This window comes from Parasteatoda tepidariorum, chromosome 5 (assembly GCF_982258835.1).
Source record: "Parasteatoda tepidariorum strain Cologne lab strain chromosome 5, Ptep-v5.0, whole genome shotgun sequence".
In the NCBI taxonomy this organism is placed as follows: Eukaryota; Metazoa; Arthropoda; class Arachnida; order Araneae; family Theridiidae; genus Parasteatoda; species Parasteatoda tepidariorum.
In genome coordinates this window covers 90,092,287-90,107,360 of record NC_141759.1, presented here as the reverse complement: position 1 = coordinate 90,107,360, position 15,074 = coordinate 90,092,287, and the positions used below count along the sequence as shown (strand labels likewise).

The 15,074-nt window shown below is 27.3% G+C and overlaps 1 protein-coding gene across 7 annotated transcripts in view; it reads right to left on the bottom strand.

Moving 5' to 3' along the window:
• Positions 1-7,172: 7,172 nt before the first annotated feature.
• LOC107439903 (uncharacterized) overlaps positions 7,173-15,074 on the bottom strand; it is a 74,995-nt gene continuing 67,093 nt past the window's right edge. For 5 of the 7 annotated variants that reach the window (XM_087164489.1, XM_087164490.1, XM_087164487.1 and 2 more), the window contains 2 exons: positions 13,090-13,338; positions 7,173-11,458 (listed from right to left, as the gene is read on the bottom strand). In XM_087164489.1, the coding sequence (XP_087020615.1) occupies positions 11,127-11,458; positions 13,090-13,338 (581 nt within the window). In that variant the 3' untranslated portion in view covers positions 7,173-11,126. The remainder of the gene's footprint in view (positions 11,459-13,089; positions 13,339-15,074) is intronic. The other 2 variants (XM_087164492.1, XM_087164491.1) reach the window with 1 other exon arrangement.

Genomic DNA, 15,074 nt, shown 5'->3' with positions numbered 1-15,074 from the left:
AATTTTATTCTTTATTAAATATTTTGCTTCTGCTAGATATTTATCTCTGAAAAAAAACTTATTTTACTATTAAAAATAATACAAGGTTAAAATTTCTGTCCTCAGTCCCCTTCTACGCGCTACTGAACAAAATTGTATAGAAATATGTAAAATTTCGGCAGAGTTATAAGAAGAAAAAAAATCACTTACGATGTTTCCTTACACAAAATTACGTGTTTTTATGCACTTAAACTACAACAAAAGATAATAATGTTCTAGTTTAAAAAAACGATATTTAACAATCGATATAACCATTACCCTAGCAACAATTTTACCTTGGCCCCAGTTAGGCTTAAAATTGGCTCAATATGTATCCCATAAGAACATGCACCCAGGGACCAATATAGGGATGTATAATTTTTTAATATTAGTCCTGGAATGGCCTATGTTAGACAATATATGGCCTATACTGGCTAAATAATGAATATAAAATATAGGAAAAATAACGGCCCTTCGAACCTTTATTAACCCAAGATTCATGAATATTGTTCCAATGAGATGCTACTAGGGTACATTAAGTTTTTGCAATGTTTTCAGAAAAAATGATCAAAAATTGAGATGATATAAAAAAAGTGGTGATATAAAAAAAAGAAAATAGAAAGAAATAATTTATCGGAATAGAATTAAATTCTAAATATACATAAAATTGCCTATATTACAAATTTTGATTTAATAAAAATTATTTTTTTTTTATTTGATTTTAATCCTAAAATTTGATTAAAAGTCAAAGAACAAAGGGGTGTTTGAACTTAATTATCCAAGCATAAGTGATGGTATATGATCAGCATATTTTTTTTTCTGATAAGAGGATCGGTCAAAAAATGAGAAAAAAATTCTTAAGCCTCTAAGAGAATATTTGATCAAAATTGATTTGTATTTTAATTTATTTACATTTTTTCCCTCACTGCAAACTTTTTTTCCTTCATATCTATGTGTTAAACTTGCTGTTTTTAAAAACGTTGAAAACTATGTACATTTAAAAAATTTTCTTCTTCTATTTATTCATTATCTGGCTCAGTATTTACTTTACTCCATTATTATTTTTTTACAACTACGTTTTTAATTTGACCTGCTACTATTTTATTTCAAACAGATTTTTAAGTAAGATATGAAGAAAAGTCAAACGAGGAAAGAGAATGAAAACTTAGCTGACCGTTCGAAAAGCAAGTTGCTTTTCTGGTTTTAAATTCCAGACAAAACTTGTGACTTCTTGTTGCTAAGCTGTTATTCCCCTTTTATGTTATTCTTTTTTAAAAAAGGTGACATCATTCGAACAGTGAGTCATGGCGAAACAATGAAAATTAATTTTTCCTCGTGATCAATCAAGCAGCGTTGAATTTTTGTAACCTATTAAATGAGATTTGTAAATGTTTGCCAAATGAAAGGTGTAATTGGGAGATAAAAAGTGTAATCCAGTTCATTAACTTCTGGATTTTATTATTGTATAAATTTTTTTTAAACGATACCGCAATGTTGTGCGTTATCCGAATTTTAATAGACCGACATATCGTAAGGAAATATTAATATTTTACAATATATCGCTATATGGTTATCGTTTTGCATTGATTAATATTTTATTACCTAAAAAACAAAACTACGCTTATGATATAAAACAAAATTAACGGTCGCCACCTGCCACACAAGGCGACTGAATACATCAAAGGGCGATTAAAAACTTTTTTTATCGAAAATGTCCCCATGTCCGTTTTCGATATTTTGTTTTAAATAAATATGGGATTAGCAAGAATATTTTATAATATTCTGAAAGTTACTTAATTTCGCTCTTGTTTTTAACCATTGGCAAAATGGGTGTAATTTTGGGTTTGATGGCTGGCGTGCGCACCTTATTTGGATGTCATCACACTTTTCAACTGTGTTCAAGAGTATTAGTAAATAGTGCGCATGCGTCGTCATTGCATGCGTTGCTATGACGACAGCTGATGTTTGATAATTTCTTATAATTCTTTTTATTTTTACCAGCAGTCATTCTTAATGTATTTACAAAATAATATTTAAAGTATTTTTATATTCTTTTTATTATTAACTTATAATAACTTTATTGACGGTGATTTTAATATAAATATGAATACTGAAGAAGGAAAAGTATTTTGTTACGTCTTGAAACACGCATATAGCCAGAATTTGAAAACCAATCCGACAAATAAAGCGATCAAAATTTTTTTCTCATTATTAGAAATAAACCTTGTAATGTTAACCATATTTTGAAAAATGCTTAAAAAACATAAATAAAAAGTGCCATACATTATTAATCTATACAGATTTTTAGTCATTAAAAATTGTATATTGTTGAATAATTGCCTACTGGCCAGTCGAAAATGTTTTTAAATTTTGTTCTATAACTCTCTGTAATAACAGTTATAAATAACATTTGCGATATTATTGTATTCGATATTCATCATTTGTCGATAATTTAAAGTACTTCTCAGTAGAGAGAAAAATAAATTGTTCTCTTTAAAGATCGCAATGATTTGAAATAGAAAGAAACAAAAATTCATTTTACACTATAATTTTGATTTAACACAATATTATCACTTTCTTTTGCCTTTCAACTCCTCTCCATTTCCTCACACAATGAAACAGGTTTTGTTAAATACCGCCTTCCTCATTAATGATTCAGTAGATTTTGATATCTTGAATTCTCTAGTTATATTTTAAGGGTGGCGAAGGCAGAGCATTTAGTTTAAAAACTGCGAATAAGAAAAAAGCTATTGTCATTGATGTTTAGTAAAGTAGTAATTTTTTTCTTTCCAAATTAAAAAAAGTACTTAATTTTTTTCTTCTTCAGTGAATTACTCAATTTTTTCTTTGATCTAAATATCTTTATGAAATACTTATTGGTAGTAAAAGGGGTAAAATAAATTATCTTTCAGTGCGGAATTTTTAAAAAAGTAAAACGCGTCTAAATAGGTAGAAAAAATGATTTAAGTTCAGCTAAAGTGTTGGTTAAGCAGTTGTTCTTACAAAGTTCTTGTAATTTAATTAGTTATTAGAACAATTTTCTTAACAACCCTCATATGGGTTTATATCATTATTACCCAACAAATTATGTCCAATTTGTTTTGATAATTCTGAAATTTGGGAAAAGTCTATTACGTTTCAACTTAGATAAATGAAATATTTTTTGTAAGTTAAGAAGAAGAAAAACTTCTTAGTGGTGCACTTTAATTTTAAACTATATATTAAGGTTGTTGTCGTTTATATCATGGCAAATTTAAATCTAGAAAAAAATCTTAAAAACATTAAATTTAACTTAACTTAGACTTAAAGTCACCAATAAATAAAATTTTAACTATGGCAAAATGAATATTTCAATACCAATTTATTTTTACGAAAAAAAATTAAAGATAGAATTAATTGTAAAAAGTTTTTCAAGAAGGGAGTTTAGAAATGCTTAAATTTCTATTAAATATTTTATTCTAGCTATACGAATTAAACAGAATAATTTAACATCAATACAAGGTTATTTATTCAAGAATTAGGCAAGGTTATTTAAAAGAAATTTAGGAATGCTCAACTTAAAAGTCTCTGTTAAGTTTGATTTAACAGTATAATTAAACTTACAAGCAAATTTATTTACACAAGAATCAACTTTAGGCTCAGACAAGCTCATTTAAAAGAAATTTAGAAATGCACGACTTAGGTCACTGTTAAACTTTTTTGGGAGCGACATGAATTCAATAGAATAATCAATCGAATATTGGAACTAATTTATCTCAACGAGAATCTTAGTAAGAAAAAGACGTAAATGTACAGAAATTTTGTCTTGTGACGGTCTCATTTTAATAAAACCTGTTTAAAAAACTCATTCCTGTTAGAAATAATTTTAACCTTGATGAAAAAGAACTTTATCATGATATCACGTGATACAAATAAAAAAAAAAAACACAGCGAAAAAGATTACTTTTTTTTCCTCCACGAGTTGTTAGTAATAAAATTGAAGAATAAGTTAAATCTGTTTTTAAGTTGTTTATGCATTTGTAAACGAGTCATGCGCGATATTTCGCACAACTTTAAAAGTGTTATTCACGTTTCAACTCGATTTAGTACTCAGTATTACAGAACCTAAGTACAAGATGAAAAGGTTTTTACATACATATGTAATGTTAAAAGAATTATATATTAAATACAATCCATAAACAGAGCTTATATCTAACGGGGCACATATCCCACAAAGAAAGTCATAATATCGATCTAATTCATAGAGTTATAAATAATTATTATTATAATAATATATTATTACTCTATGATCTAATTATCTCAGAAAATGTGATGTGTCTTTAGCAGCATGGGAAATTGATTAGTCCCACGTTACTAAAATCTATTAATATTTAAATACATTTTTTTCTGTTTTATAACCGTTGTTGAACAGCAGACCCAATTTTTGGGGTTACGACTGCTAATGTTCAACTATGTAGCCTTGTAATTTTGAACCCAATCCAGAAGACAAGGGGACTCCTGGATGAAGTATTGGGAGAAATTTGCCTTCATGGAGGACTTTTTGATGGAACTAACCCGTATTTGCGGTTACATGGGGAGGAAGACCAAGAGAACTTTCCACTGTTAGCCTGATACCAAGGGGACTCTAACCCATGATCCATCTACCACTGAGGTTATTTCACCTCAGCACTGCGGGGGTGCAAGCCGGATTCGTACCGACCAGCATTCGAACCCGGTTCGCCTCATTGGAAGGCGAACGCTCTATTTAAATATATTGTCCAGAAAGACATGAAAACCCTTTTCCCCCAAGTCAATCATCTCTTCTCTATCTATCTATCCACCAGCATGTAAGGTTTTGGGCTTACTTTATAAAATTATATTATTTTTCCATGTTCCTGTATCTTTTTCAATAAGCACCGGCCACACTACGAATTGACAATGTTAACGCTTTCAATGCGTGACAAATATATTTATAAAATGGAAAAACAATTTAAGATTTCGAAAATTATTTATTTTTTAGCTACGTTCTGCAATGGTGAATGCTGAAAGAAATCGTTTGTAAATTTTGGTAACAATTATTTGAGGAAAAAAAAATGATAAGTACACTTAAATAATTACATTAAAAAAAGAAAGTAAAATATCGTCATTTGAATAACTTTACAGTGCAGTTTTGTCTTAAATTTTTTAGACAAGAATACTTTAAGTGGATTTTTATCGAAATTTTATCTTCTAAGTTAAGAGTTTTTAAAATTAGGTATGAACCCAGCTCCTAAACTTACAGCGAATAATAAACAAAAAACAAAACTCACCCAGAGTTTTGGTTTGAGATAAATTTTAATGTTTACATCATCGAATCCTTTCATTTCTATCCGGGTGCGTAGCCAAATTTTTCAACAAAAAATAAGAACCTTTTAAACACTCAAAATATATTTTTAAGCACTTAAAAAAATATCATAATTAGACAGGGTTGGCGCGTCACAAACGATTAAATTAATAAGAGAAAAAAAATTTTCTATCACTAATAGAGAAAAAAAAATTTACAATGTTTAGTTGGTCCCCGTAATCTGCAAAAATTCGAGAGATATTTCGATTCTATTACAGAGGGCGGAAAATGAAGTCTGAAATTGAGAATTTCTTACAAAATGCAGCAGGGTTGCATATAAGAGTCAAAAATCCTAACCACTGAATTCAGCTCAGTATACGCAAGTATTTCATCAAACATGTAAAACAAATGGTGTTTTTATACGCTACAGACCGGCGGTAAGCCGAAATAGATTGAGGTTGAATTAATTGTGAAAACGTTGAAAGGACAATGTCATTTTGCATAATTTGTGGCGAAAATCAACATGGTAAAGAAAAATATAAAATTAAGTACTTTTTAAAAACACCCAGGGGAAAAAGCACCTTTAACGGTATATAACTAAATATGCTATTCCTCTCGTTTAAACGCATTTATGTTTTCAAAAAATAGTGACTGGTATTATTCAAACTGGAAGTCTGAAATTTTATGTTTTTCTACCTACGCTATTTTTTGTTAAATGAGTATCTCTTTACATTTGCTGATTTGAACTTAGATTCAAAGTAAATACAGTAGAGCACCGATTATCCGGAACGATCGGGATCATCACTATTACGGATAACTGATTTTTCCGGTTTTCTGAATCCCTACAAAAAGCCGTTTCTTTATTGTCAAACTCAACTAAAAATATATATATATAGGTATATTTAGAATAATTTAAAAAAAAAACTCGTACTTCTTTTGACAGTGTAGGGAGCTAATGATTATTTCTAAAATTATGGTAAACATCTTTTAAAAAAGAAAGAAAGAATTCTGAAATCTTGTGAGGAAATTTTTTTTAAAAAATGACAGGAAAATGTATTGAATTTCGTTCCAGTTTTCTGATTTCCGGATAACAGGTTCTGTACTGCATATATATTTATCAGGGTGAGTAGTCAGACTTTTCAATAAAAAATAAGCACCTTTTAAGCACTCAAAAAATATTTTCAATCACTTTCCAAAAAAAAAAAAATTCATAGTTAGGATCTGTGCAGTAATAAAAATTACTTTTTTTTTCTATCGTTTAAAGTTCTTAATTTATAAACATGAAATCAATAAAATTCAAAAACTTTACATAATCATGATAAAATAACAAGTTTCTGATAAATAGTGCAGAGAAAATTGTAAATTTTTCTGTAATTTAGAACGATAATCGATATGGCAAGGCAAGAAAAAAAATATTTTTAAGAGATACAAATTAAGCACTTTTTACAAACCCCGAATAAAGAAAGCACCTTTCAAAAATGCTACGCACCCTGAAGCTACACCGAGGAAAAATATTTTCTGAAACTAGGGAATTTCTGTAGCTATCGCTGTATGGGTCACATAACTCTCCCTTCATTCAAAGGCGATCCAAGATGTTTCACATGTATTGTGTAATATCAAAGAAAATATGGCATAGCTGCCAACATGGATAGAAAAAAATCACAGTAGGCTCAGTGTGGACGTTCTAATGTATATTAAGATAATATTGTGCATAGTTGAATAGCAATTAGGATTTTATGCATTCGTCATTATAATGGAAAGTTACATAAAAGAGCCGAGCCTGCAATTAGCTTGATTGAGAATTCTGCAGTCTTATAAAAACTTTTATAAGACATGAAATAAAGCACAAAACTTATAAAGATAAAATAGTTTTTATTTACAATACAAAAAAAGGCATAAGAGGGAGTTTAATAATTCTAAACTATCGCTTATCTATTGTTGTGCTTGGACGATTAGATACATTGAAAAATTCTAAAGTATCAATAGTTCTTGCATAATTTTATTTAATAACGATAAAATCATCACACATACCAAAAATAATTTTCCAACTGATCTAATCCTATTTTTAAACTATTCATACGTGAAAATGAATCTAGTAAAGTTTGTAACAGCTAATGCAAAATACAAACAAAAGAGACAGCTTAAGTATTACTTATCAATAGTAATAAAAAATTTTAAACTTGGAAATTCATCGGACTACTTCAACTGAGTTATTAAAATTTACATTTTTAAAAAATAAGTTATAAATTTTAAAAATAAATGCCTGTAGTTCAGTAATTTTAAGATATAAATTGCAAAAAGTACTAATTTCAAAAAATCAGTAAAATAACATAACTTGTTCAGCAAATATTATAGTTATATATTATTTATCAATAAAATAAAAATTTGGTTTGTAATTCATTTTACTTCAATTAGTATGTCATACAAAATCAGAAAGCTAATATTTATATAAATATAATTACAAATAATTTCAGAAAAAATCGTTTTATTTCCTTGCTTACCAATTAGTAGAACTTATAGCTTTAAAAAAATAGATTAAAACTATTTTATACTGTTAATGAAATATAAAAAATGCAATAATGAGAGTGAAATTTAGATGCTTTACTTTTGATGAGCACAGAAATGTTAAAAAAAGAAAATACTATTAAATAAATTAAAAAATAAGTACAAAGTTACTTTAGAAAGAAGTATAAAGTATTTTAAAATGAAGTACATGAATACAGGGATGTCAACTTGAAGATATGATTTACTATAACAATGGAGTCATTTTTCCAAAGCATTTTCTAATAGAATCCTACGGCAAAAAAATTTATTAAGAAAGCGAGAAAAAAATACTTTTATTAAGTATGTCATTATATTTTGTAGAAACTTTACAATGATTCTTAAGAGTCTAAATTCATGAAAATTTAAGGAGTATTGATGCAGCTTTGTAGCCTATAGCTATAGCACATAAAAACAAATCATAGCTCTACAGTTTTGAGACCAATGGCATGATTGGGGCAATATAGACAGGATTGAGCACAGGCCATCTATTTTAATAGCTTACCATAATTTCCGTTAGTTGACATTCTTGTATATTTAAATCATTTTATTTTACTTATAATTATAACATCATTTAAAGTATGAAAATGAAAGAAAATAATACGCTTGAATAAAAAATATTTTTCTCGGTAATACAAGAGTTTGAATGAAAAAAAAGGGGATGTAAAACAATCCTAGGCTAGTTTTTTTAAAAAATTAGTCAAATGAACTGCAAGATTCTAAGGGACTAGTTAAAAAAAAATACTCAAATCAACGCATAGCAAATTTTTTTTTTTTTTAATCTTCTGAGATAAGCATGAATCTATTTAGATGTGTATATAATGAAAGTATGCTATAAAATACTTTAATTTTCCTACTCTTAAAAAATTAAATCATTTGTTTTAATTAACTAATAAACATAGAAAAGATTTCATACATGAAAAACTTACTAAGGAAACAAGTTATACACATTAAACTCAAAGCCAATAATTATTGGACGGTTTATCACAATGGTTCTATCTGCATTCGGCAGAGACTGAATAACAAGAATCATCAGTACAATACATACATTATTAAGTAACATCAAAACTGTAACAATAACTTTACACTTTACAATGATATTTACAAGCTATGTACATGACACACTTAAATGCTAAATGAAAAATTTTCTAAATTTATTCTGTGCATAAAAAAGAAACACTGAGGTAGTACAATAATATATACACTTGGTGTATGTAGGGGAAATTGATATCGACATACAACAAAAATAAATTGTCTTTGGCTTTCATTTTGAATTGTACAAATCACCCATTTCTTACAAGCCATGCAAAGAATGTAAAATGAATTAAAATTTTTACACGGAGAGTTTTAAAACAAAACAACAAATGCATTAACAGACTGAAATTTTTAAAAAGTTATCATAATATAGTGTTAACAAAATAAAGGTTGTATAGGTTACTAATACATTTGAGTTAAGATATAATACAAACAATTGAAATGATAAATTGGAACTGTTTAGGTTAATAATAAAGTAGAACTATATTGATAAAAAATATAAACAACAACTGAAAAGATGTAATGCATTTAACTTACTGAAAAGATGTATTACCTTTAACTTAATTTTGATCATTAAAAAGAAGACTGAAATTAAAGAAAATTATTAAAAAAAAGAAGTCTCGAATGCTAACTATTAGTAAATAAATAGACATGAATTAACGAACAGTTGCATTTTATTTGATTCACTTTAAAAGTTAAATTTTTGATGTAAACTACGAAACACTCGAAACTTTATAAATATTTATTTTTGTTTAATACAGTAATTTTAAATGGTGCACTATTCACTATACTCCAGACTTTTCTTTGTTACTTGAAGAAAAGAAATCTGATAACTATGGTAGAGAAAAAAAAATTAAAAGGAAATAAATTTTTATTTTTTGTTTTCTTACTAGATTTTTAAACAATTTGTATGTAGATTATTCAGGCTAATAACTTACAGCTGTTAAATTTTTTTTTTGTCCAGGAAAACTTAAACATCTTTCTTAGCTTAAAAATTATTATGACAAGTGTTTAATGTTTCTACAAAAAAGACATTTTTTAATTATGAAAAAAAAAAAAAATAAAAATATTCTTCCTATACAAAATAAATTTTTCTTAACTAAAAGCATTTTTTACGAACTTTCTATTTAGCTCATAGTTAAACAAAAACATAGCTATAAGTATTTTTTAAAAAATCATTTACCAGTAAATAATTAAGAATTTACAAAAACATTAGAATACTGAATATTGACATTTATTAGCACCAGGCTTTTAAAAGCATCTTGAAGTCAGATTCTGTTTGTGTCATATGCCATATTAATCTATGAGAAAATATAGTCTATAACAAAGAATAAAGCACAATTAAAAGTAAATGAACTGTGCTCTATTTCTGGTTTTTGATTTAGTCTATATAGCACATAGGATACCCTATTGTTTGCTGAATATAGTCTATTTTTCTATTTATTTAGTCACTAAATATTTGATGAATTTTTATTTCATATTATTCATTGAAATTTCCCTTAATGGAAGGATAAAATTTTAATTATTTAATTATCTACAAAACATTTTCGAAATTTATCAAAATCACTATTGTAAATTTTAAACAAAATATTAAAATTTAGTAACTAAGTTTCATTCATTTTACAAATTTCAGTGACTAAAATGAGCGATTCCAATAAGTAATTCGAACATATTAACAATTAATGACTGAATAAATAGAAAAATGCCTTTATATTATTTCGCTAAAAATAATTTTCAATTTTTTAAATTGTAACTATTAGCTTTGCTTTAAAACTTTTTCAAAGTCGCAATAGCAACCTTAAAAATAGAAATTTGGTTGCCCAATTCGTTCCATAAAAAAATTTTAAATGAATAAAATGAAACAAAAATTATTTCAAAACATTAATAAGTAGCAGAATAAATAGAAAAGTTGACTTTATATAGCTTATAGGTTAAGATGGAAGACACAGGAAGCAGACTTTGACTCCAGTACAATCTTAAATATCTAAATTTATAAAATATGAACAGAATTGCAGAAATATAAACTTTTAAGTAATAAATTATGACAAATAGAAGCTTGATATTCAGCAGTTAAAAAACTATTTTTGCAAACAATTTACTGTGTAATATGTATTTAGTTGATTAGCAATTTTACCAACAAGAAATATTTAATAAATAATAATGACTTTTTCTAATTAGGATGATACTAAAACATCATAGTCAATGAAAAAAAAAATTATTTACATATAGGCTATGTAACATCCTCATCGCTGTCATCGATAGTGATTTCTTCAGGAACGTGGACTGATGGTGCTGAAGAATTAAATCGAGAATCTACTTTATGAACTGTTTTTCTGTTGTTTTGATTATGATTAATAGTTTTTGGGGAGAATCCGGATTCCCTGTTTGAATGCGTCTGTGGAGATTTATCTTTTTGAAAATTGTTTTGAGTTTCTGTGATGTAAGAGTTTGAAGAAACCATCTGTGAAGGTTTGACAAGATTTAAAATGGTTGGGTTGTGAGGCGAACTGTTATCAGCATGAACGATAGATTTTTTACATCTGTTATGTTGTTCAGTCTCACCTGGCATGGAAAAACAAGCAGATATTTAATATTAAATAATATAAAGATAATAATTATATTACTATTATATAACCAGACAAATTATTCAACAAAAAATAAGCACCTTTTAAGCACTTTTCAAGCACTCAAAAATATCATAATTAGGCATGGTTGGAAAGTTCTTGACAATCGACGATTTTATCTTGTTTTAACAGTCCTGTCAAAAATCATGAAATTTTGAATAATGTAAAACGAATTGCGTTTCTGTACGCCGAACTAGATCGACAACAAATAAGACTGACAATACGCCAAAATAGATTGGGGTTGAATTAATTGTGAAAACGTTGAATAGAACAATGGGAACTGTGTCTTTTTGCATAATTCGAAGTGAAAATCAACATAGTAAAAGAAATTTTTTTTTGAAAAACGGAAAATTAAGCACTTTTCAAAAATACCCAATTAAAAAAGCACATTTAAGGGCTTTTAAGAAACGAAAATCGAAAATAAGCACCTTTAAACACTTTTCAAAAACACTACACACCCTGATAACGTTTTCTAAAATAATTGCCACACAATGAACTTTTTTCCCTTTATAATTCACCTATTCAACAATTGCAGAAGGGTGGCCCACCCTGTCGGCCTTTTTACTGAAGAAAAGGCACCCTCCTTGCCATTTTTGCAAAAATGTTGTCCCCTTTTTTTATTTAAAATTTTAAGAAAAAAAGATAGCAATAACAGAAATTTAAGATTACCATACCTATTGGAAATTACTTTTAGGCTAAGTCAGCATAAAATACATACTATTATTTCTCATATTTATTTGAATATTTTTAAATCTGTTTTGAAGGGCATTAACCTAGCTAAATATAATTAATATATTTAGCAAGATTAGTGCTCTTCAAAACTGAAGGTTTGTTTTTGAAAAAACCTCTTGATTTTTAATTTTATTTTTAGGGAGATCTCTGCTGAGCATTTAATATTCCATAGAATGCATCGGTAATACATGCAATAAATCTTGTAATTCCCTAAAAAAGTAACAGACAGGGTGCGTAGCCAGCTTTTTCAACAAAAAATAAGCACCTTTTAAGCACTAAAAATTTTTTTTAATCACTTTCCAAAAAAAAAATCATAATTAGGATCTGTGCAGTAATAAAAATTCTTTTTTCCCCCCTATTGTTTAAAAATCTTAATTTGTAGACATAAAATCAATAAAATTCAAAAACTTTACTAAATCATGATAAAAATAACTAGTTTCTGATAATTATTGTAGAGAAAAATGTGAAAATCATGCATTTTTTGTAATTTAGAACAACAATTGATACAGCAAAAAAAAAAAAAAATCTTTTTAAAAGATAGAAAAATAAGCACTTTTTACAAACCTCTAATAAAAAAAGTACCATTAAGGGCTTAAGTAAAAACAAGCACCTTTAAGCGCTTTCTAAAAACGCTATGCACACTGTACAGAATATAAATATGCAAATAAAGACAACATATATTCAATAACTATGTAAAAAATGTTTTTTCATACAAAATATTATTTTCAAAACCTAAAAAATATCACTAGCTACTCATGCAAATATGATGGCATGCAAGGGAGATGGAAAAAGTTCAGAAGGGAGAAGATATTGTAGGGTTTTTATTAAAGTGCATACCAGTTGAAGTAGCAGTGTAAGTAGAGTCTGACGTTGAAATAAATGGTTGGAAGACGTTAGTGTGAGTAAAGTGTGAAGTTCCCTTAGATATTATTTCTTTATTATTAGTAACAGTTTCAGAAGATCTGCATTTCATGAGGTCTGAATTCAAATACCTTAAAATCTCAGGAATGTTATTATTCTGAGAGGCTTGAGACACGTCCTCTTCAAACTCTTCAAAGATTTCTGCACTGTACAATACTTTAAGACCTGCAAGGATTTAAAATTTGATAACGAACACATGAAAAATGTGATTAAGGTGAAAAATATTTTAGCAGAGCACTGGTTGCCGCCTTTATTTTAAGTAATCTCAAAGCAAATCTGTAATAAAACTAAGTTGTTAATTACATTAAACCCAGTGATTGGAAAAGATAGATTTTCTTTGTTGTTAACTAAAACTATGAATAATTTTTATTATTATTATTACTGTAGTGATTACAAATTACTTTCAAAATGAAGTAGAATATTAGTAGGATACAAATTTTGACTTAAGGATTCAATTTACACTCACATAGCTGCCAACATGGATAGGAAAAAATCCAGTAGGTTTTACGAAATCTAATGGATTAATCTCATGATAATTGTTACATAATGTAATAAGTATTTTACACATAGGGAATTTTATAGTTATCAAATAAGAAAAAGTGCAATATTTTCCAGTTATGATTGACACTAAACACATTTGAAATATTATGTACTATGTATACTCATGATTTCAAACATTAATAGGCATTTAATCCATCAGATAGTTAAAAGAATTTTTTAAATTAAAAAGAGAGTTCTGAATAAAAATAAACTGAACATTTAGAACAAAAAAAGTTTTGAACTAATTTCTATAAATGAGGTTCGCTTCATTATGTTAGTAATACTTATTTAAATGTTTCAACAATCAATAATCTGTACAAAATCCATGAGAATTTTAATTAAACCAGTAGACCAGGAGAAACTGGTAAAATCCAGTAGTCTACTGGTAAATCCAATAGAGATGGCAGCTATGCACTAATGTTCAAAATAAAGAGAAGTTGAATAATAGGATTTAAAAAAAAAAAAAAAAGTTAGTTAGAACAATACATTTATTTAGGAACATGAGAAATTATAAAGAAATATCTGTTCATGCTTACATGAGCAAATTTATTAATCGAAATAATTTTTTTGGGAAATTATTTCTTTCAACCTTCAACATCAACCTAACTTTACAGAAAATATTTAATTCACGAAATAATAGAGTATTATTAAATATTTGTAATAAAATACTTCTGAAGTTACAGAGAAAAATATGCTCATCTTCATTGTAATAACAAAATTCTTTATTTAGACAATGAATGTACACTTGCATTTGAGGGCATGGATATATTACGAGCAAATTGATAAATTAGTCATAATTTATAATGAGCAGTATAGATAAAATCTAAAAAGCTCAGCCACGAAAACAGTTTCTTTATGTCTGCTGACCTGCACAACATTTGTTCCAATCAGATTCAAAAAATTGCATTGGAACCCTTTTACTTCGACAAGCTAAAAGGAGTTGTCAGGAATCACTACAAATTATTTTGTATTGCTTACCAACTACAATTCCATTTTTTAAAAAAGCACACTATACAGCAAACTACAAAAAAAAGTAGCGACTTCTGTAGTTTTTTTAAATTTTGGCCATTGGTCAAAACACTATGAGTCAGGGTTGGGTTTTTGACGTCAAAAAGTGGTTTTTGACATGACAAGGGTATAATACTGGTTTAAACCGTCAAAAATGTCATAAACTTAAGTTTGCCAAAAAAATATATAAACTTCAAAACTACCAACAGTTGCCATGCATTATACTGAAATTTAATTATACTATAGGTAATCAGCAGGTTTTAAAATATTTTTTAATTAAAATTAAGGTAAAATAACAGATTTAAAATCTCAGAAATTTATATTCAAATGCATGTGCAGAAAAATTTTGAACA